This window comes from Tursiops truncatus, chromosome 14 (genome assembly GCF_011762595.2).
Source record: "Tursiops truncatus isolate mTurTru1 chromosome 14, mTurTru1.mat.Y, whole genome shotgun sequence".
Classification (NCBI taxonomy): Eukaryota; Metazoa; Chordata; class Mammalia; order Artiodactyla; family Delphinidae; genus Tursiops; species Tursiops truncatus.
Genome location: NC_047047.1, coordinates 82,561,642 through 82,587,114, shown reverse-complemented (window position 1 = coordinate 82,587,114; position 25,473 = coordinate 82,561,642). Strand labels below are relative to the sequence as shown.

Here is a 25,473-nt window from a genome sequence, read left to right as displayed (position 1 = left end):
AGCCACCTCTTTTTCTTCGTAACTGAGGACAGTCAGCATCCTCTTCACTTTATAAGTCTGGTTTTTTTGTTTGCTTTTTGTGCGGTACGCGGGCCTCTCACTGTTGCGGCCGCTCTCGTTGCGGAGCACAGGCTCCGGACGCGCAGGCTCAGCGGCCACGGCTCACGGGCCCAGCCGCTCCGCGGCATGTGGGATCCTCCCGGACCGGGGCACGAACCCGCGTCCCCTGCATCGGCAGGCGGACTCTCAACCACTGCACCACCTGGGAAGCCCTATAAGTCTGTTTTAAGAGAGAATACAAGATACTATATACTAACCTAAGGTTCTTTTAATTGCCTCCCAAAATGTTTATAACATGACAATAGTTTCTTTTAAATAATTTTTAACCAGTTAAAAAGTCAATGACTCCTGAGAGTATTACTATTGAACTAAAGAATCCTTCAATGCAAAAAGACCATTGCTTCTCAAGACAAGCCTGATATTCAGTTCTAGAGATGGAATTTAAAGCCTCTGAAATCAGCAAACACACACATATATTTTTAAACTACTGTTTAATCAGTTTTAAAGACACACAAATTAGAAAAAAAACATTTATGTGTTCAGTTAAAAACATCTTTAAAACCCAGCAATAAGCCACCAGTGCAGCTCTGAGGACACACAGACTAGAAACAAGTGGTTATGAAATTATCACATCACAGTGTAACTGACACAGTGGTAATTTTAATTTACCATACAACAGGAACTACTTTATGGATCTGTCGAAAAATAACACATCTTTAAAAAAATATTTTAGAATCATAAAAACAAAAAGCACAGACACCACGTTCTATTCTCCCCCAGCGAAGGCAAATGAAGGGCTGTGAATACTGGCTGCTGGAGCTCGGGCCCCCCCTTGTGTTGGGGTAACAGTGTCCAACTACTCCTACGCAGAGATCAAGATGCAAGCTTTAAAGGAAGGCAGGAAGGAAATCCCACGTTGTCACTCTGCATGGAGGAGGGTTTCTCTTGTTCCGCCGGAATTATTTTCACTCTCATTCCTACTGCTTTCCATCGTGCCCCTTGGGGCTCGGGGAGGCAGGTGCGGACGAGTGACAGAAGACGGAGCATGTGTGCTGGTTTGATTCCTCTCTCCTGCGATTAAAGTCAGGAGCAAACGTACTTTGTTGACGAATCCGTAGATACAGAACCAAAAATACTTAACATCGGAAAAGAAGCATATTTGAAAGTTCTGTCCAACCCTTTACACGTGTTTGCCCTTTAATAGGAAAAACAAAGAGAAATATTGACAAATCAACTTCTCAAAGTTAACCCAAAATAGAGACTGGGCAGGATACAGTCACTTACGACTCCAGTAAAAGGCAGCCAGTCACTTTTTCCATTTCAAACATGGTATTAAGAAAATGGTTAGTCCTTCTACTGATGTTGCCCTGTAACTTCTGGTTTTTCATTACATTTCCATTTCTTTCTATAGTAGCAAAACTTGATAAAATGTGACTGGAGAGATGGCTATCATCACTGAGGAAGTTAGACAGGGGTTTTGCATGGATCCTTATACTCTTATCTATAGATCATACAGTCCTGGGGTTTCTTTTGTTTTGTTTTGTTGCTTTATAAAAGGTGTACTGAAAGAAGACAGTTATAATCAGCTTTAAAGGCAAGACAAATTAGTTGGCATAAAAATGTGTCTTTAGGCTCTATTGCAGAAAGTCTTCCCAATCAATGACCTCTAGAAGCTTGTCAGTTCTTTACTGGGGTTTGCATAACGTTTAAAAACCTATTAAAATAAATATTATTTGAAAACATATATAAAACTTTATTAAGCAGCCCACCAAGTAAAATGTAATTGGCTGCATCCTCTGTACAAGAGCTCAGAAAGCAGCTTAGTTGTTGATTCTAAGAGCAGTCCTACAAAATGCCAACATGGAAAATTTCATTTAAAATTGTCTTCTGTAATGAGTTACTATAAATAGATTTGACTATGGTGCTGCAGGAAAACACGGTAGAGACCCTCTGCATCCTAACAGACCCTCTGCATCCTAGTCTTTCAAATCCATATTTCAGAGTGAAATTTCTTTTTTTAAAGCACATCTTTTTCTTCAGCATAAGGAGTGTGCACTGATACAAACACACTTTTACAAGGAAGGGCTGTAGAAAGCAGAACTTTCAGCATCTAATTTAAGCATCTAAACGATCAGCTACTCATTAAATGTACCCTGGGTTACCTGTAGTTTTTATAAAGTCCTGGAGGGCAGTTAAGATTACATTTCACAGTGTTACTTAGAATTCTGCACCTCTGGTAAATATGATGTATTCAGTGTCAGCCAGGATGGACTATTAGTGGCTGAATAAAACTCTACGAAATACTGGTTCATATCTAAACCTCTGGACAAATGCTTCGCTGACACAGCAATAATAGGCACCATTCTGAAACAATTATTCTCTCAAGTAATTTTTTCTTTCGACTAAAATGCAGAACTCTTCAAATCAATAAACTGATAACTTTGGACAATTTAAAATAAGGAAACAAAAAAGCACAAATGTCCAGAGTTGTTCATGAACTTACAAATGAAAATTTACAAGGTATACATTTTAAATAGGAAAGATTTTTGTCCCAAGTGTAATCTAGTCCTCGAATAAAAGTACAAATTTTATAATTATTTTAATGTCAACATTTTAAAGTAATTTTTTCTGTAGTTTAAAATAAGGTATAACTAAATTAAATATTCTTTAAATATCTTTGAATGAAATAATATTTGAGAAGTTATATGGTGGTAAACCCTGTCCAGTAAAATTGATAATTCATATAACATAGTTTTTAGCATATATATTCCTCAGTTGTACACAGCACAAACAGAAAGCAGAGAAATCAAAAAGAAAATATTTTCCTTCAGTGGAGACTATTTCGTTATGAAAGATTCATTTCAAGGGCTGTATTCAGTAGAAATGGTATGCTGCACGCCTTCTGATTGCCTCAAAAAACTTGAAAAGTCAGGGCTTTGAGCTCAAGTAGTAAAAATAAGGGACCATGAAGATAATCTTGATGGTGAATCTGCCCCGGTTCGTGACTCTTACAGATCTTGCTAATGGTTTCCATTCATTACAAACACAACTGGTCACAAACTCTTGGAACTAACCCTTTGGGCTCATTAAGGAACTTTCGGCCGGAGGACAGGTCACTCGTCCAAGTCCCAAGGCTCACTAATGTCTGAGCCAGATGAATACCCAGGTCTCCTCCCAGGACAATTAGTGCTTCAATGTGGGTTACCTCTACTTTTTAAAACCATTCTTTTTACTGGAAAATTTTTCTCCAAACTGGTATCTGTGGAAATCCTGTATGTGAACATCACACATGGTGGGAATCAGTAACAAAAATACTTTTTAAGCAAAAGTATGGTGGAGGCATAAGTGGTGGCTGGACATTTTGGAAGCCAAATAAACCTTCTCTATTATGCTGGGTATTTTAGAAGCTAAGTAAATTTCTTCAATTACCCTGAGTTCCAATTATAAATGCTTATTTTAAAAACCAAGAATAAGCGGGTTGTAAAATGGTGACAGCTGAGATACATCAAAATAAATTAACTGCTATTGTTTCAAAAAAATAAAATTGTGGGAAAAATAAGTATTTTGTCCATTTTTTTCCCTGAGTAGTATAATAATAACCAAAAATATTGATATAAATATGATGCTGATTGATCATCTCTGGAGTGGTTTCATGGCAACTGAAGAGTGGAGAAATAATATAAATATGCCCTGAATCCTATTCTGTTGATTTAAAAAGAAGCACATGTTACAACGAATCCCTTTAAGTTTAACATAGTAGAGATATACCAGTCTTCAATTCTTCTATTATAATTAGAAGTAAAGTATTAATCCTTACAACACTCCAAGTAGATATATTCAGTTTATAGAGCACAAAAAGTCTCTTCTTGAGGAGGAAGGTCAAGCTGAGAATGAGAATTCTTTCTTTAGTTTTTCTCCTAGATTGTATACCTGTGATTATAATTTCTCCAAAATTAAATAAAAGCTATTCAAAACCCATTTCATACAAAAAACAAAAAACCTGGATAATCCAGGGGGATGGAAATCAGTCAAATTGTATATATAAGGTATTATCTTCAAAGTAATTGGAAAATTCATCAATCATCTTGCTTTCTAGTTGGCAGTGCTATGATTACCTTCATTGAGCAAAAAACAGATAACAGTGATATTAGGTTTATAGGCTGAGGAATAAAAAATAGTCAGGTAATAGAACTAAATCATGATTATTTGTTAATGGCTAGGTAGGCTGAACAAAAAGAAAGTTTTTAACGCACTTTCTTATTTTCACTTATGACATGCCTAGACTTGTCTTTTAACCTCTACATTTGTTTACTTTTTCTTAATAGTGATCAGATTCTCTGCAGCATTAATTAAATGGAGGAGACATTGTGGGGGGCAGATACTTTCCATGATTAATCTTTTCTAGTCTCTCACATTCCACAGTTTGCTTAAATTCAATGCATGGGAAAACAGAAAATTTATTTAGCAAACCATCTTTTCCCAGGAGGTAACAGGGCATGGCTAACATCATCAGGTGGAGAAAAAAAAAAATTACCTTTAGAAAAATAAAAACATTTCATATAAACAAAGAGGAAGCTATTTCTAAAGTTCTGGGAAGGTACACTGATATTTTTGCTGATTAGACCTCAAAAGTTCCAAGTACATTTGCTTTTCCTTTCATCTTTAATTGAAATACTACACAGCTTAAGCCAGAGAGTTGTTCTGTCCTTAACTTCATTTGCAAATTTATTAATGACAAAAAAAAGAGAGACTCATCATAGATAGACAATTTGCATTTCATTTAAAAATTTAAGGCAAAAAAGAAAATAAATTCCACAAAAGATGGGTCACAGAAAAGTGAACTCAGAAGGCCCTGCCCATCCTTCTCCCTTTCCGCCCGTGATTCATCATCTCCGGCCGTGGCCCTGATGCCAGACTGGCATCACACCCCACTCCTCTGCTTTCAGCTACTGCAGCATCACAAGACTGTGGGGTTAAAGGAGACACCCAGCAATTCAGGTGAAATTAATTATGGTAAAATCAGCCCATAAGATAAAAGCACATTTTTCTACTTAAATAACCTGAAACTCATTAACAAGAGTTAGTGGCAAAACTTTTATGTGAGAAGTTAAGAGTTTGGAAACTAATTTATATTATTCTCTACAGAGGTGGTTCAGACCCAATGACTTTAAGTTTTCATTTTCCTAAAACTTTCCCAAATACGAATTAAACTGTCAAGGATAAAAAGTGATTAGCTAGAGAGTAATTTCACTCAGTGATTTTTCTCTTTCAAAACCTTCAAGCAATCTCCCACTATTATTTTCACAATCCTTTTATCATTCTATATAATTTATGCTTGATACATTTCTTTTAAAAGTCAACGTAATAAAAAGTTATTAAACTTTTATGTCTTACAGAATCACAAAGAACTCAGATAAATAGGGATGAAGAGCACACGTCTGCAGAGCATCGGTCACCTGCCCTGCACACCTGTGTGCGCTGGTCCCAGCTGCCACTGGCTCAGGCTCCGGCCCCCGCAGTGCTTTCTTCATTCACGTCTTCCTTCTTTCCTTTGTCATCTTCTCTCTCTCTCCCTTGTTTTTTTTTTTGTTTGTTTTTTGTTTTTTTTTTTAAGAAAAATAGCTTAAAATATCACATTACCAACCTTTAATTATGTTTAAGAAATCCCTCCTTGAAGGGCTCTCTGCCTGACACAGGGTAATTAAACTCTCCAGGAAATTGGCATCCATCACTTTACAGTTTCACAACATACTGTAGTCATTTGAGATACTTTAAGAAAACCCTTCAAATACTGAGATGTTTATTGCATTTTAAAGTATCCACAGTCTTAAATATCCTGTTCAAATTCCTCCGGAATTCCTGTGCAGCATACAACATCTAATATTGAAATAGTGTTCTCACAATACTACACTTGAAAATACCATTTAGGAAACAATATTTTAGGAAATAGACAGTTTAAGGCAAGACATTCATTTGGAAAAGTTAATTTTTCTCAATCATCTAGATTGACACAATTATTTTTCCATCTCTTCAGTGCCTTGGGATACACAACATACATTCAGCAGCAGGGCACACTTATGACCCTACGGACATATGCTGAGGTCCTGAGTGCCCATTGAAATAATGGAAACATTTTTGATAAGGCATGGCCCACAGGGACATGGCATGGGAGGGGTCTTTCACTCCATTTTCAAGCTGGTATACAGGGCATTCCCTACCTAAAACTGTCCGATTTCCCCCCACGTGATCTCTTTCCCAACAGACACAAACCCCTTGAAAGGTGCTAAGATTGGTTTCTGTTAACAGACAAAAAGTAGCCATCAGAGTGCTTTCCCCATCATTGCTTTAATGATGGATGTCTAGAGGCTCTTTCTTGATTCTGATTGCAAACATTGTTTGTTGTGGAAAAACTGTTCTGTCCCAAAGAATTTCCTCTTTCATCAAACTTTTTGGATCGTGACAGCTGAACGTTTTCATGTGTATTCTTTCCTCTTTGAGTTTTTTTCACCGGTAACAACAATAACACTAAGATACCAGCAGAGTGAAGGCTGTAATACCAGGAGCTAAAAAAAAAAGGGAAAACTTTACTTTATTATATTCTGATAATTAACAAGACTTAATTTGACATTTGTCAAAATGTCACAAGCCCCACCTAGGATGTCTATATTTACTACACTATTCTTTTTTTTTTTTAATTTATTTATTTTTGGCTGCACTGGGTCTTCGTTGCTGCACGCGGGCTTTCTCCAGTTGTATCGACGGGCTTCTCGTTGCAGGGGCTTCTCTTGTTGTGGAGCATGGGCTCTAGGCGTGCGGGCTTCAGCAGCTGTGGCGTGTGGGCTCAGTAGTTGTGGCTCGCGGGCTCTAGAGAGCAGGCTCAGTAGTTGTGGTGCATGGGCTTAGGTGCTCCGTGGCATGTGAGATCTACCCGGACCAGGGCTCGAACCCATGTACCCTGCATTGGCAGGTGGATTCCCAACCACTGCGCCACCGGGGAAGCCCTACACTAGTCTTTTACCCATCCCCCTTAGATGAAACTCTAACCATGTACGCCAGTGGGTATTTATAAAGCACTCATACTAGATATCATATTGCATTCCTTTGTAAAGGTCATAAGGCCAGGACTAAGTAGAACAAAAACCAAAATGTACTTATTAATAGCTGCAGAGATCTGAAAAAAAAACTCTCAAATCCATAGAATCAAATATTGAGCAAAGTATGGAGGTAGTAAAGGGACAGTAATAGCCTTGCCTGCTATTTACTGTCCCTAATTAAGTTACAAATATTCCAGTGATGTGAGTAATAGATAAGCAATATTGCTTCTTGATGGTTACAAAATAAAGGTCACAAAATAAAGGTCACATTATTAAAGATATTATTAGAAGTATCATGCCTCAAATTAAATATAAACCAAATGTGACCTCCTGGTTCTATAGCTGTAAGTGCCAGTGCCTGTGAACAAAGTACGTGAGACAGAAAATCCTGAGACAGAAAATCCAACCAATAGCTCAGTCACATTTAGACATATGTAATAATTCTGTTCAAAAGGACACTTTAGTAGGAGTTACTTATGTCTTCCTGTATGATTATTATGACTCTGTGCTGTCATTCTAAATGCTAGGGTAATGGAAAATAGTTTTTGATCTCAAAGATACCACTATCTACTATGGGGGGAATGGAATTTGGTGGGAGAGGGAGAGAAGATAAACAGATAAACAAAATACGGAATTCAAAACAATAATTTCTGGGGCTTCCCTGGTGGCGCAGTCATTGGGAGTCCGCCTGCTGATGCAGGGGACACGGGTTCGTGCCCCGGTCCGGGAGGATCCCACATGCCGCGGAGCGGCTGCGTCCGTGAGCCATGGCCGCTGAGCCTGCGCGTCCGGAGCCTGTGCTCCGCAACGGGAGAGGCCACAACAGTGAGAGGCCCGCGTACCGCCAAAAAAAAAAAAAACAAAAACAATAATTTCTATTATGTAGAGATGAAAAAGTACCAATGAAATATAAAAGAGTGAAAAGGGAACCAATAAATGAAATGCAAGTAATTTATTATCTTTTGACTGAAGAAATGAAGAGAATTAATAATTCGTTATAAAGAACAAGCTGTGCTGTTTTTTAACTGCTTCATCATATTCATTATTGTTCATCTTTTTTAAGTTTTCCTTTCCTTTGGGAGTTAGCAGTCTTATCGCTGAACTCATGTTCCACGGACTTTACCAACCGTTACTGGTGACTATCAGAGGATATATTTTACTTCCGTCCCTAAAATATCCCCAGTGACTCTTAAGCCTCCGCTTTAACAAATAAACTCTTAAACCTTGGCTCTCGAGCAGGGGTGAGCAAACTACAGCTTGTGGGCCAAAGCTAGTCTGAAGTCTCTCTCTTTTTTTAATTGAGATATAACTGACATATAACATTACTAGTTTCAGATGTGCAACATAATGATTCGGTATATGTATATATCGTGAAGTGACCACCACAATCATCTAGTTCACATCCAAGTGTAGGAAAAAGAGCTCTACTGCCCAGTGTAACCTTTGAGATCTGAAGCAAAGGTTACCCAGCTGATACTCCTTGCTGTAAATCACACTCTCATCTGAGGTCTGAGTGGTGTTAATCATTCCATAAATAAACTTGTGACTGCTTGGTTTAAGATTTTAAAGTAACTGACAATGCATTTAACTGCAGAAAGCAAGCTAGGGTACTATTTTTCTATTCTACCCAAGAGCAAGAAGCTTTCTTTTAAAAATAAATTAAAATGAAAAATAAATAAAATAAAATAAAATGATACAAAGGAACTTATTCACAAAACAGAAATAGACTCACATACACAGAAAACAAACCTATGGTTACCTAAGGAGAAAGGGTGGGAGAGGGATAAATTAGGAGTTTGGGATTAAAATATATACACTACTATGTATAAAACAGGTAAACAACAAAGACCTACTGTATAGCACAGGGAACTGTACTCAGTATCTTGTAATAACCTACAATGGAAAAGAATCTAAAAAAGAATATATATACACACACACACACACACATACATACATACATATGTAAATAACTGAATCACTTTGCTACGCACCTGAAACTAACACAACATTGTAAATCAACTATATTTCAATTAAAAATTTTTAAAAAATTTCCGATGGCATATTTTTAAGAGTAACACTTACCTGTAAAACATAAATGATGGTTTTACAGAAAGAAGAACGAATGGCACAACTGTGTAACTTATTGCTATCTGAGTTGCTATCCATGTTATGACATCATACAATAATTTAAGTTGGGGAGGTTCGATGAAATGATGCCTAAAGTTATTTCTCACCTGAAATAAACAAAAATATTTACCTTTAACATTGCTTATAAAATTACACTGACTATATCAACTGTTTCAAGGATGTGGAATAAGCGAAACTCCCATACGTTGCTGGTGGGCATCTAAAATGATACTGTTACTATGCGAAAAGCTGGATCTGGTTCAGAAAAAACTAATACACGTATGTATAAAAAATATGGAGAGTGCATGGGGAAGCACATGAGCAAAATGTGTGAATCTGGGTAAAGGGCGTGCGTATAGGAGTTCTTGGCAATTTTTCTGTAGATTTGAAGTGGTATTAAAATTAAAAGTTCCCCCCCCAAAGTTAAAAATTACACTTCCTAGAGCTCCTTAAATCATATTTTGTAAACTATAGTACAGGCACACCTCATTTTATCGTGCTTCACTTTATCATGCTTCGCAGATACTGCGGTTTTTACAAACTGAAGGTGTGTGGCAGCCCTGTGTCGAGCGAGTCTACTGGAGCCATTCTTCCAACAGCATTTGCTCACTTCTTGACTCTGTGTCACATTTTGGTAATTCTTGTAATACTTCAAACATTTTCATTATTATTATATTTGTAATGGTGTTGTGTGATCAACGACCTCTGATGTTATGACTATGACTTGCTGAAGGCTTAGGTGATGGTTAGCATTTTTTAGCAATAACGTATTTTTTAATTAAGGTACGTATACTTAGACATAATGTTATTGCACCCTTAGACTACACAATAGTGTAAACATAACTTTTATGTGAACTGGGAAACCAGAAAAATTCGTGTGACTCCCTTTACTGCAATATTCACTTTATTGCCGTGGTCTGGAACCGAATCTGCAATGTCTGCCTATACGTAAATAAGGTTCACTCCGTGATCAGTTTTTCTACTACAATGAAAGGAGACATCCTTCCTATTCTTTAACCTCTGCATTTGTGAAAGACAGCTATTATACACTGAGCTTAGGTCAAAGAGCGCTTATTAAAATCAACGGCAATTACACACATCATTCATTAGGGGAAAGTGGGAAGGGCTTCTCAGGAAAAAAGTGCTTTCTAATAACCACTATTTTAATACTTTTTAGCTTCTAAAACAGTCAAAACATTTCAATTTTGAAATGTGCAAACTTAACCGAACACTATTTTTTTTCTCTTGTGTCCCCGCTTTTTTCGCCTAATATGGTTATAGGTGAAGCGTGGCCCTGCTCTGAGATGCCACGCGAGTTCTTCAGAGGGGATGCAGTCTGAGGTTAGTGGCTCTTCCACACACACCAGCACTCGTAGTGGCAGGATGCTACCCAGGTTTTCTGCCTTGCTGAAGGCGGCAAAAGCTACCTGCACTCTCTCCCCTTCTGTCCACCGGGGCAAATCCATTTCCCAAGGCATGGCTCTCAGCATACCATCTCCACCCTCACCCACCTTCCCTGACTCCCTGATGTGGGACAGAATGAGGATTAGGCTCTTCCCCAGTTTGCTGTTCAAGTTCTTCTATTATTGGCCTCTTCCTCTCTCTCCAGCCCCACCCCGCCCCTGCCCTCTTCCTTTCCAGAATCATCCACCCTTTAGACATACATGAAGGCTCTGCTTCAACCAGATTTGCTCGTCATTCCCAAATACACCACACACTTCCTAACTTGGTTTTGCCAATGTCATTTCTACACCTAGAAAGGCATTTTCTTCCCCCATTACGCTTCAGTCACTATTGAAATAACTCATCATTCAAAGCCCAAATCCAAGCACACTTTCCTACTGGGGCCACCTCTAGTCAACCCAACCAAAAAGGATTTCCTTCCCTCTAGACACCTATGGTACTTACCATCCATAAAAGCGATGGAATCTATCATATATGCCTTGTGGTATATGTACCCCCACATACAGACAGATACCTACACACATACATACATACACCTTACGCCCCTAGACTACAAACCACAGAAGAATAGCCTTTAGTTAATACTTCTTGACATTTACCTCATATATCTCCAAGGTACCTTAAAACTGAATACAATAAACATCTGCTAGTTTGTTAAGTGAAGCCACCTCACCTGTAAGTGACATAAGAAGCTTGTTCAAACACTGTTTTTGTCACGTCACTTGCCTCCGATTGACTTCCAAGGACTTACACTAAACTGCCCCCCTGCTTTCCCATGTCGCCAACCTAATTCCTCAACTGTTTCCCAGATAATACACTAGGTCTCAAATACCCTACAGACCTGCGGCCTGCTTCGCACTGGTGTCCGCCATGGGGAATGGCCCGTCCACGTTATCTAGGCCTGGCCACGGTCCCCTCTTCATCTAAAAGAGGACTCAAAGGCTGGAGTTTTCAGGAAACATCTCTAAAATAAACCTACGCGTCTGGTCATCTCCATTTCACCCAGTTTTCAGCAATCCTTCCGAAGATTCTGTGACAACGAGGAACACGGTGTGGAGGCCTCTGTGGGCCGGGCCTTCCTCCCAGATGAGCCGAGCGCGCAGCCCGCGAGGCACACTCAACACACCTGCCAGGCGCACCTCCCAGCCAGCCTGCAGCACTGACCTGGCCAAAGGAGCAAGGCTGCCCGGTAGGTAAGAGGCTCACTGGGCCTTTGACACCAGGTCACGTGACCAGCACTGCAGGATGAGAAGGAACTCATACTCACAGCTCGCGCTGCCAGCGTCATCACCACTCCCGTGAGAAAAGTCAGGTAGTAGCCCGGGTACACCCCATGCCAAATGGCAGAGAGGATGAACGTCTGGATGGTTGGACTCGAGGAGGCGCGCTCGTAACACACCCTGGAAACCATGGAAACATGAGTGATTAGAGCTTATCAAGTCCACAACGATCACTCTTATTCCTGGTCAGGAGCTAGGAAAATGGAGGTTGTAGCTATTAGGGATCAGATGTATGAAAAGAAATTTCATTTCCATCTTTTCACGGGTACACGTAATGGCCAAAATGATCATTTCTAGTGTTTGGGAGTCCATGCTATGTACAGAAGAACTTTAACAAATATAAAAGTTATTTTTATTTTACATTATTTTATTATTTTCTTTAGTAACATTTAGAACTTTCAACTGATCTAACGACAGTCTTCTGGGAAGTAGGCTGTGCTCAGTGTAAAGTTTTCCTGTCACAGGTAGAGAACTCAGATGAAAATAAGATTTTCGTAAGGTATCAAATTTAAAATATAACAACAAAAAATAACACAACAGGTTAGTTCGGCAAATCTGCACCCATTGGGGAGACTGCAAGGCACCAGGAAGCAATGATAATGTGCTTTGGATATTTCAAGAGGTAAAGGGATTGAACTCGTCATGAGTAAAGGACATGACAACAGAAGGCTTCTTTACACAGAACGGTGCTTAGAGCCCTCCCATCACAGGAGCAGTCTTTTATGAAATAAACTCAAGATCGGGCAGTGTGTCCCATCAAGAACAAGGAGAAAGGACGACTGGGAGCTTCTGCGCGGTGTCCTAACTCCGTCTTTTGTAATCGGTCCTCTGCCTTCCCCGTGTGCACGTGACAAGCCCTCATAATTCTCAGCACAGGCGCCTCTTTGCCCCTCATTCTCGCATGCTTCCCACTCACTCCCTCATCATCCTCACGACAGGGGGCATTGCATAGAGATGACTGCCGAGTTTGTACCAAGATGGTGACCTCCCACTGCAGAGGCTGGGTCTCTGCATCCTGTGCCCAACATATAAAGGTCTGTTGTCCTGAAATATTTTAAAACTGGAAGCGTTGTGCAAAATCTAGGGCATACGTATGGTGGCTGTGTAGGCATTTTTGTTTGGCCAAATCTCCCATGAATGAGGGACATACTGGTGATCTCAAACCTTGGTGGGCACCTTTCAAGGCAGGCTACGAGGTCAGTGGTGGCTACATTCATGACTCACGCCTAAATAGTTCTCTGACTTGGTAGCACCCTGCTTAACTCTGCTTCCCGGTTAACACAAGGTCACAGAGTTAATTTAATTTAGTTAAGAATGTGAAGCCAGTGAAGCTCAGCCTCAAGAACTAGAGGTCAAAAAAAAAAAAAAAAGGAACTAGAGGCCAACGCTCAGCTGATGGTGGTTCTGGAGGGAGCTTACCTTTTGAGCCAAAGAGCTGTCTGAATATTCCAATTATCAAGAAACATCTTGAAACTTGTTGACATCTGAAAAACAAAGGAACTTTCTTCTTTGGCCGACAAAATAATGAAGCTTTAAAGGTAAGTAACATCTTACTGTGCTAAGAGTACATTACTTGACAATGATGGTAGTGTACGATCTCTTTCCTTAACACCGTTTTTTCTAATAGAGTAACATCATTCTATAAAAGGAGTTAATGGAGGGAACATCTGTGAGGTAAATGGATTCTCACCATTTTCTCCTGTGTGTTAACACTTACAGGGGTTGCCATGGAATTATCCCAAAGACACTCCTGATGGAGCAGGTGAATGACCTTTCAGCGGCCGTTCACTGGGGGCCAGACTGGACGCCCCATCAGGTGCAGCCTCACTTCCTTCAGTGCCCCCCTCCCCAGCTGCTGGGAGTCTTGGCCTCCCAGGACCTGCTTCCCCTGGAGGAGTGGTCTGCACATCTTCCTACCTTTCCAGTGCCTCACTCAAGCTTCCCCCACTAATGCCACCCTCCGATCTCAGAGAGAAGCTCTGGTCTCCTGGCCGCTACTCCTTCCCTGTGTAACCATCCCTCCTTGGCTCCGCACCTCTCACCACTTTAGATTCTCTGGTCCGTTATTTACTGCTCTCATCAAACTCTGAGGATGAAAACTTCTTAAGAGGCAAAAAATCTTACTCTTTCATGAATAAGGCACATATATACATATAGGATATAAAGAGATATACAATATATCTGTGCTATTAAAATTTCATGGGGCCTGATTAGGAAAAAAAAAAAGTCTCAAAAGCTCCTTAGTTGGCAATAATGAACAAAACGTTAAAACAGGACCATATATTCATCACCCAATTTCCACAATTATCCATTTTCGCCTGTCCTTCCTCATTTTATTACTGACACTGTTAAGAGCATTTCAAAGCAAATACCAGACATCTTATTTCACCTGTAAATAGGTCAGAATTTATGTCCAATAAATAGGGACCTTCAAAAAAAAACTATGATCAGGGACTTCCTTGGTGGTCCAGTGGTTGAGACTCCGCGCTCCCACCACAGGGGGCTTAGGTTCAATCCCTGGTCAGGGAACTGGATCCCATGTGCCACAACTAAGAGTTTGTATGCCGCAACTAAGGAGCCCACAGGCCGCGACTAACACCGGCCCAGCCAAATAAATATTTTTTTAAAAAGAATAAGAATAATTTAAAAAAATAATGTTACAAAAAAATAAATAAATAAATTTTAAAAACTATGACCAAAATAAAAAAAAAAAAAAAAACTATGACCAGGTCTAACCAAATTAACAATAATTCCTTAATATCATCCAATATCCATTTTGTATTCAAATACCCCTGGACAGTTTAAAAACATGGTTTTCCAGTTGGTGGGGTCAGTCAGGATCCAAACATATGGCACGTCTGGCTGATGTCTCTTCTAATGTGTAACAGCCCCTCTCTGCCCCCCACTTCTCCCATGCCATGCATTTGTGCGGGAAATCGGGTCACTGGTCCTATGGCACTCCCCGCTTCTGGCCCTGGTGTCTAACTTACTTCTCTATCTTCTGGGTCCCTTCTAACAGCAGAAGGATCTAGAGACCTGATCAGGCCTGTATTTCCTGTGGTCCCACAACTGCAGGTGCCAAGGTCCAGCAGTGGGTCCAGCTGCTCCACTCACTATTCGTTCCCAGTCAGCCTCTCACCCAAAGTTCTGGTAACTTCTCCCATCGGGAGCAGCCCCTTACACAGGCTTGCAGAGCAATGCATGCTTTTGGTTTTCCTCTCTTCTCTGCAGCTACCCCGTCCCGCATGCCTTCCTTTGCCTGGCCTGTAAGATGGGGGCTCCTTTGGGGGCTCTCGTCTCTTCCCACCCCCTCAGTGTCCCTCATGGCTACTCTCGTGGTTCCTCCCAAAACCTGAAGTGCGATAGTTGCCAAATTACAATCTCAGCCCATGCCTCAGCGTTCACTGGCCTGCTGGACCACTCGGGTAAGTCTGACATTTGAACACACCACCTTTCCCTTCATACCTGAGCCTTCTCCTTGCTCCTTACCCCAGTGAAAGGTACCACGGTGAACACAGCGGTCTAAACCAGACCTCTGGGCATGATTCATAACTCGTTCTCTCTTGCTGATTCCAGTGTATCACCAAGTTCTGCTGAGTCTCTTAAACAGCGTCCAGTGTGTTTACGTCTTTCCAGCCCCACTGCCACTACCCTGGTTGAGGCCACCATCATGCTGGGCCTACACAGCACCCTCCTAATAGGTCACTGTCTCAGGAGGGCGACGCCTTCTGCCTGACATAGCCCCATCCTCCTAACACACACACACACACACACACACACACACACACTCAATCACCTCACTAGTCTAAGCTGGCCTCCTATCTTAGAAACGCCCTATACCTCTCTGATCACAGCCAATCTTTCTGTATCCCTGGAACCCCCACTAGATTAAAGCTCCAGGAGGGCCCAGATTGTACTGATCTTATTCCCAGGGCCTGGGGCACATGGTTGATGACCAATAAATATTGGCTGATTGAAAGAATGAGTATTATTATTACAAATCTTTCAGTACCACTGTTGGGACATCACATCATAACCTATGAAGGCAAATTATGCTACTTAAAGTGTCATATGGTAACCAACTTCTTAATGATTTACTAACCTCTATTTGCTGAATTCTCAGATTGGAAATTAAGTCCCAACGAGCTGCTCCATTTTTGTCATATCCTCTGAATCCAAAGCCTGCCGCATTATTGATAGCGTCAGCTGTAATACACAAAGGAAAAGAAACTATTACAAACCTATGTAACAAACTACTGTGTTCTCCCAGAAGATGTACGTTATCATATACTATCATCTTTAATTCTTAAACAGTCAAAGTAGATTCATTCTCATTTTTATATGATATTATAATAAAATGGGCCTTGATCCAGTTTTCAGGCTCTCCTAACAGTTTTTAGGCTCTATCCTTATATGTAGGACATGAACTATAAGGTTTGCTTCTCCTGAATAGATGACCCTAGTTTTTCTCATTGGTCTTGAACTATATATTCTCAACAGGGTACTCTCCCGGCTATCACCAGGGTAAGATTTATACTTCCACACGTTGACACGAAGGTTTATTCACGTGTCACTTACCTAACGTCCATGCGAAATAGTACTTCGGTCTGGCAGCCAAAAGAGAGACGTACAGATAGATAACCTTGGTCGGCCATGAAGCTGTAGCTAGAAAATGCTCATCAATGTTATACTCCACAGGTAATGTCTTAGAGACGGTCAAGTGAAATAACAAGGAAAGTCCACAGACTAAGAGCTTCTGAATAACTGCCACCTGAAAGCAAGACGAGACTCTTCATAAACTTAATCGATACGTATTTACGTATTATTGCCACATAACTCCTCCTGAAGGCAGTATTAACCCTGTAACTCCATCCAAAATCCTGAACTCAGGCGTGCTCAGCATTTAAAGCCGCCACCGTCTCAGTATAAACACATGAAGCCTTATGTCTAATGACTGCCTCTGGGTTATGGCTCAAATCACACTAGAAACCCCAATGTGTATTTTCAGGACTTTCAGTAAACTTAGAAAAACTAAAAGCAAACACAGGTGTATAGGGTGACTACGTAAAAATGTTAACATTAGTAAGTTTTGGTAGTGGATTTTACGTGACTACACACACACACACACACACACACACACACACACACACACACACACGGCTTATTTTTTCCATTGTGCTTTTTCCCTACTTTCCAAATTCTAGGTATTTCATGGAAAACTATTTTTACAATAAACAACTTTCACGTTTCTTTAAACCTGAAAGTTCTTTAAAGCAATTTTGTTCAAATGATAAAACCAAAAGAGCCACACCCAAGAAAACAAAAAGATCTGCATAAAGATTCTGATGGAAAGAAAGGGATAAGCTTTATTCTGGTAAGGTTCAATTACCTTGACAAACACCAACTCATGGTGTTTTTATGTTTTCAGTAGGCTAGACTATTTCAATCTGATTCAATATAAAGGAGATTATACAGGCCACAGAGGTAAAGAAACAGGAAAGAAAAGGCTGGATCCAGAAGAAAGAATGTAACAAAATACTCGGATTTAGTGTGCTGCACAGTAATCAAATAATATTCCAATTAACTACAGTTATTTGCAGATGAACACCCGTATTTAACACTTTCTGTAATGGGGCCAAAAAGAAAGGCTCAAAGGCGAGAGTCAGAGCACATGCCTGATTCCTGCACTTTCGAAGTCTTTACGTATTGTCAGGAGGCGCTGGAAGGTCAAGGGCTCTTCCCTGCAACTGTTCTTATTCTCATTTTCCTGGTCGTCTTTCAAAGCTTCCTCCAGTAAAGTAAGGCTACCTTTTCTTCACTCCTACCTCCAAAATATCTAACCTACACATCTGAATTTGCAACAGGTAATTAGGGAAAAATTATAATTGTAAATGAAGTGAGATGAACCGAATGACCTCATATGTGAACCTAAAAATCGGATACATCACTTGAGTAACATAATGAGAAGTACTGTGGCCATTAGACTGTACACACTAGTTTCCAGGTCTCAGTTTAAAACAAGTTAAAGTAACATATACCTGATCTCAACTACCAGCTGGCACACACACCAACGAGAGTCCCCAAAAAAGCTAAGTCAATGCGGGATCAGGAACTCTGAAAGGCAGGGGTGAGGGGGCCTGAAGCTGGGAAGCCAGGTGTAACCCCAGTTCCCTCAGCCTCCTCTCCCCCATACTGGCAGGAAGCCAGAAGTTAACTCTCAGGGAAGCCTAACCAGAAAAGAGCCAGGCTTCAGGACACGGGTCCAGAGTGGGGCTGGAATGAATCGAGCCTGTGGTGGATGCATCCCAAGAGGCGATGTCCGCAGCCCCTCCCTCCCAGCTCCAGAGAACAGCAGTCAAGTCTGAACACCCGGGGCAGAAGACGGGAGAAGCCCGCACTCAAGAAACCAAACAGCCTCAGAGAAAAGACCTACCGGCATCACAGCAGAGACTGACAGGTGTTCCCCAGGAGACGTGCCCCCCTTCTTACATAGCAATGGATTTTCTATTTGCGCACGGTGAAGTCTAGCTAAAGACCACACGTCACAGCCTCCTTTGCAGTTGAGTGTAGCTATGTGGTCACAAGTAACATGGACAACTTCTGTGGCGAACCATCCTCAGACCATGAGGATGAGGGAAACGCCCTAAGGATGGCCAAAACGGGAGCTTGGATCCCCCGCCCGTGGAGCGGCCATATTACCCATGGACCGCTGACACTTGAGCTGTCCTGTAAGAGAAGAATAAACTTCCACCTTGTTTAACCTCCTGTTATTTTGGTCCTTGGTTCAGCAGCCAAACCTGTATCTTAACTAACGCAGATAAAGACAATTGGGAGGCCCCCAACAAAGGGGCCTCTGGGTACCTGACTGACCCACTTTGGATTCAAAGAGTCTACACACCCCACTCACAACACAAAGAGTTTCTAAGTGCCTTTAAGTGATCTGTAAATAACTACCACTGTTTGTGTGAACTATGTACATATGGAATTTAAATTTAAAATATACTAAAACAGTGAGATAATATATGAAGAGTATTTGCTATTGTCAACAATCTCTTATTTATGATGTCCATGACCTGAAGGAGGAAAGTGATGTTTTCTAAGAGCAAATCTCATAAAAATTCAGAGTGAGGTGACAGAAGTAATACACAACTTTGCACTGTTTTTTGTTGGGTTTGATTTACCACTACTTATATGTTTGTTGCACTTGATATTTTTCCAGCATTTTACAAAATTAAGTCTAGCATTTTAATTCCTAATTTCCTAGTTAGGAATTCCTAAATTCCTTACTAGGAATTTCCTAAATTCCTAATTTCATTCCCTTCTCAGTATTCTAGAATAAACCTCTGGGATATAGAAGCTGTCTATAAGTACCTTGAGCTCCTCCTACGGCAGTGAGGCCTCTGAAGGGTTAAGTGGTCAGCCTGACACAAAACAGTCAGCGAAGAGATCTGAATATACCCAGTTTCTCGTCCCAGTTTGAGCTGGCATTCATCAATTAACACTTGGCCAGTTAACGGAAACTGTGAAGACGAGAGCATCTTTTTGGTGTAAAACACAATGAGTTGCATGGCACGAAAGAGAAAATACGAGAGATTTTGCAAATGAGTGCACGTCTTCATTCACTCTTTGTTTCATAATAACTTAGCAAGGAGCTGGTCCTCTGCTCCAAACCCCACATTCAGAGAAAGCATACTAGCCCCACCTTTTTTTTTTTAATTAATTAATTAATTTAGTTATGGTTGTGTTGGGTCTTCGTTTCTGTGCGAGGGCTTTTTCTAGTTGCGGCGAGCGGGGGCCACTCTTCATTGCGGTGCGTGGGCCTCTCACTATCGCGGCCTCTCTTGTTGCGGAGCACAGGCTCCAGACGCGCAGGCTCAGTGGCCATGACTCACGGGCCCAGCCGCTCCACGGCATGTGGGATCTTCCCGGACCGGGGCACGAACCCGTGTCCCCTGCATCGGCAGGCGGACTCTCAACCACTGCGCCACCAGGGAAGCCCTAGCCCCACCTTCTTGTCTCACAGACTTGTTGACTGGCCTATTTCTCATGGACCTTTAGATTCTACCAGATCAAATCCAGCAGAACTTGGCCTGCACAGAGCCGCACGGGCTCCCCGGACAAGACGTATCAGTTGTTCCAAGGAATAAAGATGACATTCGGGTGTGAGGCTCAGACAGCCTGGGCTTGGATTCCGGTTCTCCCACTGCCACCCTGGAAACCCTGGTCAAATTACTTAGCCTCTGAGTCTCAGCCTCCTCATACGTGAAGTCGTGAGAATAAAGCGTCTGCCTCGCAAGACTGTCCTGGGGCTGAAAGTGCTGGGAAAGTGTTCACTATTATTATCTTCTGTATTGTGAAAACTAGACAAGGTTTTATGGAAAAGGTGATATCTGAAGTAGGCCTTTAAAGAGGCGTAAGATTTCAACTGGCAATGGTCAGCATGAGGAGAGATGTAAGGTACAGCTAAGGAAAAAGCCTGGAAAATGAGGCTCGGCCAGATCCACGAGACGGGCTTTTCTGTAAAATACTCCATGACTACAAAGCATTATCCTCACTAAGGAACGCAGCACAGCTTTTAAAGTAACCTTATTTTTGTTCTTCAGTCATGATTGTACTTCTACCAGGCATCACCACTAGGTACTGTGTGAAGTGTCATTTACCTCGAAAAATGTTTTTAAAGAAAAAGATGGGTAAACTCAAAACTTGAAAACATTAGTATCTTGAAATAAACAAGGCTAATCAATACATGTTAGAGAGGCTGCAGGTGAACCTCATGACCTTACATTTGGAGATGGCTCTGTCTTTTCATACTGTATCTCTTCTTTTCCGTGTTCACCTGATTGTGTCACATGGTACGATCTGCCTTCGATGAAAGTGATGTAGTCTTTGTAAGAGCAGAGTGGGCCTGCCAGGATTCCCATGAAGTTACAGTTGTAACTTAAATACTCCAGAAGGCTCGGCATGCGTCTGCAACGAAAAGACATGCAACATGTGAGAGGGAACGTTCGCTTCCAGAAAATGTGACAGGAATGATCTTCTCCATCCTCACTTCTCTTAGCATTTCCAAAATAAAACTAGCTCTGATTTTCATTTGCATCCAAACAATGAGAATTTAAAAGTTCAGGATGAAGGAATGCGCAACAGTATTTCTGGATAAAAGAGCTTCCATACAGGTCTTTATGAGCAACTACGAAGGGTCTCCGCCTAACTCCTCATGATGAAACAAACCCAAGGAGGACAAGATACGGCAGGAAGAATCATCTCTTACTAGTCAATCGTTCACTCATTTAACAAATCTACGTGTGCACCGACTACTACACACACGCTCCAGGGTCTAGAGATACTGCAGTAAATCAAACAGGGGAACGCTGCATTCATAGAGCTTAGGGAACAGCTGCAGAAAATAAACAATAAAAAAATACATAACGTAACTTCAGAGATGCTACGTGCAAGGAGAAGGGGGCATTTTGTTATATTAATAAGTCAGAAGAGGCCTCTCTGATCAGGAGACGTGCGAGTCGTGTGAATGTCCCAGACAAGGGCTCCAGGCAGAGGGAACGATGAGGGCAAAAGCCCTGAGCCGGGGGCAGGGCCAGCAGCAGGGAGCCCGGTGTGGCTGGGCGGGCTGAGCCAGGCAGAGAGGCAGGAAGGGAGTCAGCGAGCCGAGTTGAGGGGCCTGCCTTGCAAGGCGCGGAGGGAACCTTGGATTTTATTCTGAATGTGCTGAAAAACTACGGTCGGCTTTTAAAATACCTATGTTCTGAAAGAATCCCTCTAGCCCCTGGGTGTGGACAGAGAAGGGTGGACGGGGAAGACCAGTGAGGAGGCCGCTGACCTCCAGGGGGAGGTGACGGGGCTGGCGCCGCGGAGCAGCAGCGTCTGCCTGCATTCTGGCAGGACAGCCCTGGGGTCTGCTGATGGACCGGATGTGCGGCATAAGGGAGAAGGGAATCAAGGATGTTGTGCAACATTTTTTTTTTTAATTAATTTTTGGCTGCGTCGGGTCTTCGTTGCTGCGCGCGGGCTTTCTCTAGTTGCGGCGAGCGGGGGCTGCTCTTCATTGCAGTGCGCGGGCTTCTCATTTCGGTGGCTTCTCTTGTTGTGGAGCATGGGCTCTAGGTGTGCAGGCTTCAGTAGTTGTGGCACGTGAGCTCAGTAGTTGCGGCACACGGGCTTAGTTGCTCCGCAGCATGTGGGATCTTCCCGGACCAGGGCTCGAACCCACGTCCCCTGCATTGGCAGGCAGACTCCCAACCACTGCACCACCAGGGAAGCCCTACTGCAACATTTTTAATTCAACTGCTCTCAGGTCAGTCCAAATGGTACACAGTACCTAAAGTGTACGAAGTATTCCAGTTCTCAATGCAGGTAACCGGGAGAAAACCAGTTAATAACGCAGGAGATTATGCAGACCATGTATATTATCATGTAAATGCATCAGAAGTGTATTTTTTTTCATTTTTTAAAACCAGCTCCATCTGTGAAGTCTGCCATCCACTGACAGCTATAAACTACCACAAATAAAAGCACAACTACACCCGGGGAGAGTAAGTAGGCTCTTGAACGTGTTACAGCCCTGTCTTCCTCTCTAATATGACAGGCGATCTCCTAAAAAAGCACAGTTTCTATGGCCGAGAGGAGTCGATGGAACCCCCTCACGTATATTTTTATTAAATAAAACAAAGAGAAGACAGTGCTTCTGGCCCAACTGACACTCAGCTAGGTCACCCCTTAGCCAAAACTCCTTAAAAATTTCTTCCTGAATTACTTTTCTACATTTAAAAGTTTTTGGAACGTTAAGTAATTTTTCTTGAGGGCTCACAAGTGATTGGGAGCAAAATGTTTTGGCAGATTTTCTCTTGTACTTCTTTCCATGTAACAGAGGGTCTTCTCACCACCTCGCACACCTGGACGAGTGCCCCGTCGTCACAAAGCTGCCGAAGAGCCCCTGTGCTCAGGCAACAGAGCCCCATTTCAACACCACTTATTTCAAGACCAAAACAATGCCAGGTTGTCAAGGCGCATCTCAATCTTACCATGTCCAAATATGTATCACAATTTTCAAGGACAGATGATTCTGAACCATGAAACTTGCTGACGTACAAATGACAAGTCATGTTAGGAAAGAGGCAGATAACTATACTACGTGCTATGAAACGAGAACTAAGTATAACCGTAATACTCTATTTATGACATCAAGTGGGAGATTCGTTCTTCATTCCATAAATACTTATTTGATATTAACTGTGCGTCATCCCAGGTTAGGGCTTCTCAGGCTCAGCGTTACTGACATTTAGGGACAATATTTCTTTGTTGAAGGGGACCGTCCTGTGCACTGTAGGACGTTAGCCACATCCCCGGCCTTGACCCGGCAGAAGTCAGTAGCACCGCCCCTCTCCTTCAGTGACAACCAAAAATGTCCCTGGCATTGGCAAATGTCTCCTGGGGCCCACAAGCACCCCAGGGCAAACTGCCGTTGAGGAGATGGGAATGTAATGATAAGGAAGACGAAGGTCTGTCCTCCTGGAGCTGACAAGTGGGGGCCAGGGAGAGGGACAATCCCCATAAATATATTATAAAACATCAGACAGTGATACATACGATGAAGGAAAGTAAAGCAGTGCCAAGGGCTACAGGGTGCGGGAGGGGAGGGCTGTGCAGTGACGGGTGGGCTGAGTAGGGAGGAAAGGAGGCTACGGCTCCTGTGGGGCCTGCCAGGCGGCCGTCAGACCTTTGTTAGTTTATTCTCGATGGCATGAGGAGCCACGGGAGGGTTTTCATCAGGAGAGGGTGATAATATAATCCAATACGTAGTAAAAGAATCTCTGGCTGCCGGGTGGGCAGGAGAGAAAATGGAGAGCAGCCAGAAAAGCTCGGACAGTGGACCAGGTGGAGAGCGAGGTTAGGCCGCGGTGATGTCAGTGGACCAGGTAGAGAGCGAGGCAGCTGGGAGGGAAGTAACGGTGGAAGAACAGATGGGGTTGGGGTGCGGGACAAGGGACACAGAAATCAGAAGTTGTTCCAAACAGGTTCCATCTGAGACACTGTTTACCCTCCACACCTGGATGCTGCAATGGCAGGTGGACATACGAGGCCGGGGCCCAGGAGAGAGGCTGGATGGGGATATAAACGTAGGAGACTTCAAATGCGTGGACGGTATTAAAGCCAATGGAAGGCAAGCAATCGCCCGGAGAAGATGGAAAAGTCCAAGGATGTGCCCAGCAGCACAGGAACACTTCGCAGTGAGGCAGAGGGATTCAGCAGAGGAGACCAAGAGAAGCAGCCGGTGAGGCAAGAGGACGGTGAGACGCACGTGGTGGCCCGGATGGTAAGCGGCGAAGGTGTTTCACGGACTGAGCGAGCCAACGGGTCACGCGGTGCTGAGAGGTCGAGCGGCCTACAGACCGAGGCGGACCATTAAATCTGCCAAGGTGAAGAGCAACCTTGAAAGAATGGTGGCAGACAAGCATCGAGGACAGAAACCTGACTGCAGTGGGTTGGGGAGAAAAAAGGAGATGAGGAAGTAAGAATAGAGAAATCCTTCAAGGAGTCTTGCTCTAAAGGAGTGGAGAGTCATGGGTGGAAGCTGGAAGGGGCTGTGAGGTCAAGGAGTCTTCTCCCTTTAAGTTGGTGGGAATGAGCCCACAGAGGGGGAAAAACTGATGAGCGACAAGGCACAAGATGGGATAACCGAAGAAGCAAAATCCTTGAGTTTTGTACTCAAGAAGCAACTGGACTCAGCGCTGACGTGAAAAGTTGGCCTTGGGCTGGACTGCGGACGGTGTATACGTGGCACTGGGAAGGAAAGGAGAGTATTCTGTTACAGACACAGGCAGGCTGGTAGGTTCGGCGGTCGCAGAATGAAGCAGAGTTGCCTTATTTTCTCCAAAAAGCAAACACCATCCCACGTGCGTGTCGGGGACGGGGTGCTGGGAGTGGGGGAGAAAGGAGGACGCTGTTCCCAGTACTGCAGCAGGTGGAAAGTGAGTGGCTGGCGGGGAGGAGGCAGGGGAACTGTGGTTAATACTGAGCTCCGTAGTTTTAAACCTGGGGTAACAAATCCGAAACACTCCAATCAGCAAGACAACGTTTTTCCACTCTGCCTTCTTCTGCTGTTCGGGCAGGCAGAGAGTTGAATGTAACCGGGTTTGGGGTCTTGCCAGGTGGCCGTGTGGGAGGGAAAGGGGGGACCAGGGCTGAGTGGCTCCTGACGAGCGGTTCCTGGGATGGACCCAGGACTCATACAGGTCACAGAGCCCAGGTCAAACTAACCTCTTAGCAGCTAAATAAATTCAAGTGCATATTCGCTGATATATAAAGACTGGCTAGAGTGAATATCAAAATAGAATCATTTTAAAGATGGGGAAAATATAAGAAGATCCTCAAGACGTACTAGCTGGGATCAAAGGTGAGCACTGAGGGTAGGGCCTTCCTACTACACAAACCAT

The 25,473-nt window shown here is 42.7% G+C and overlaps 1 protein-coding gene across 2 annotated transcripts in view; it reads right to left on the bottom strand.

Annotated features, from left to right (window-relative positions):
- Positions 1-4,817: 4,817 nt before the first annotated feature.
- Positions 4,818-25,473, bottom strand: part of MBOAT2 (membrane bound glycerophospholipid O-acyltransferase 2) — a 109,702-nt gene continuing 89,046 nt past the window's right edge. For both annotated transcript variants that reach the window (XM_019943320.2, XM_073791601.1), the window contains exons 7-13: positions 20,809-20,992; positions 16,604-16,796; positions 16,128-16,231; positions 13,445-13,509; positions 12,013-12,145; positions 9,237-9,388; positions 4,818-6,623 (exon numbers count right to left, since the gene is read on the bottom strand). In XM_019943320.2, coding sequence (XP_019798879.1) covers positions 6,398-6,623; positions 9,237-9,388; positions 12,013-12,145; positions 13,445-13,509; positions 16,128-16,231; positions 16,604-16,796; positions 20,809-20,992 — 1,057 coding nt within the window. In that variant the 3' untranslated portion in view covers positions 4,818-6,397. The remainder of the gene's footprint in view (positions 6,624-9,236; positions 9,389-12,012; positions 12,146-13,444; positions 13,510-16,127; positions 16,232-16,603; positions 16,797-20,808; positions 20,993-25,473) is intronic.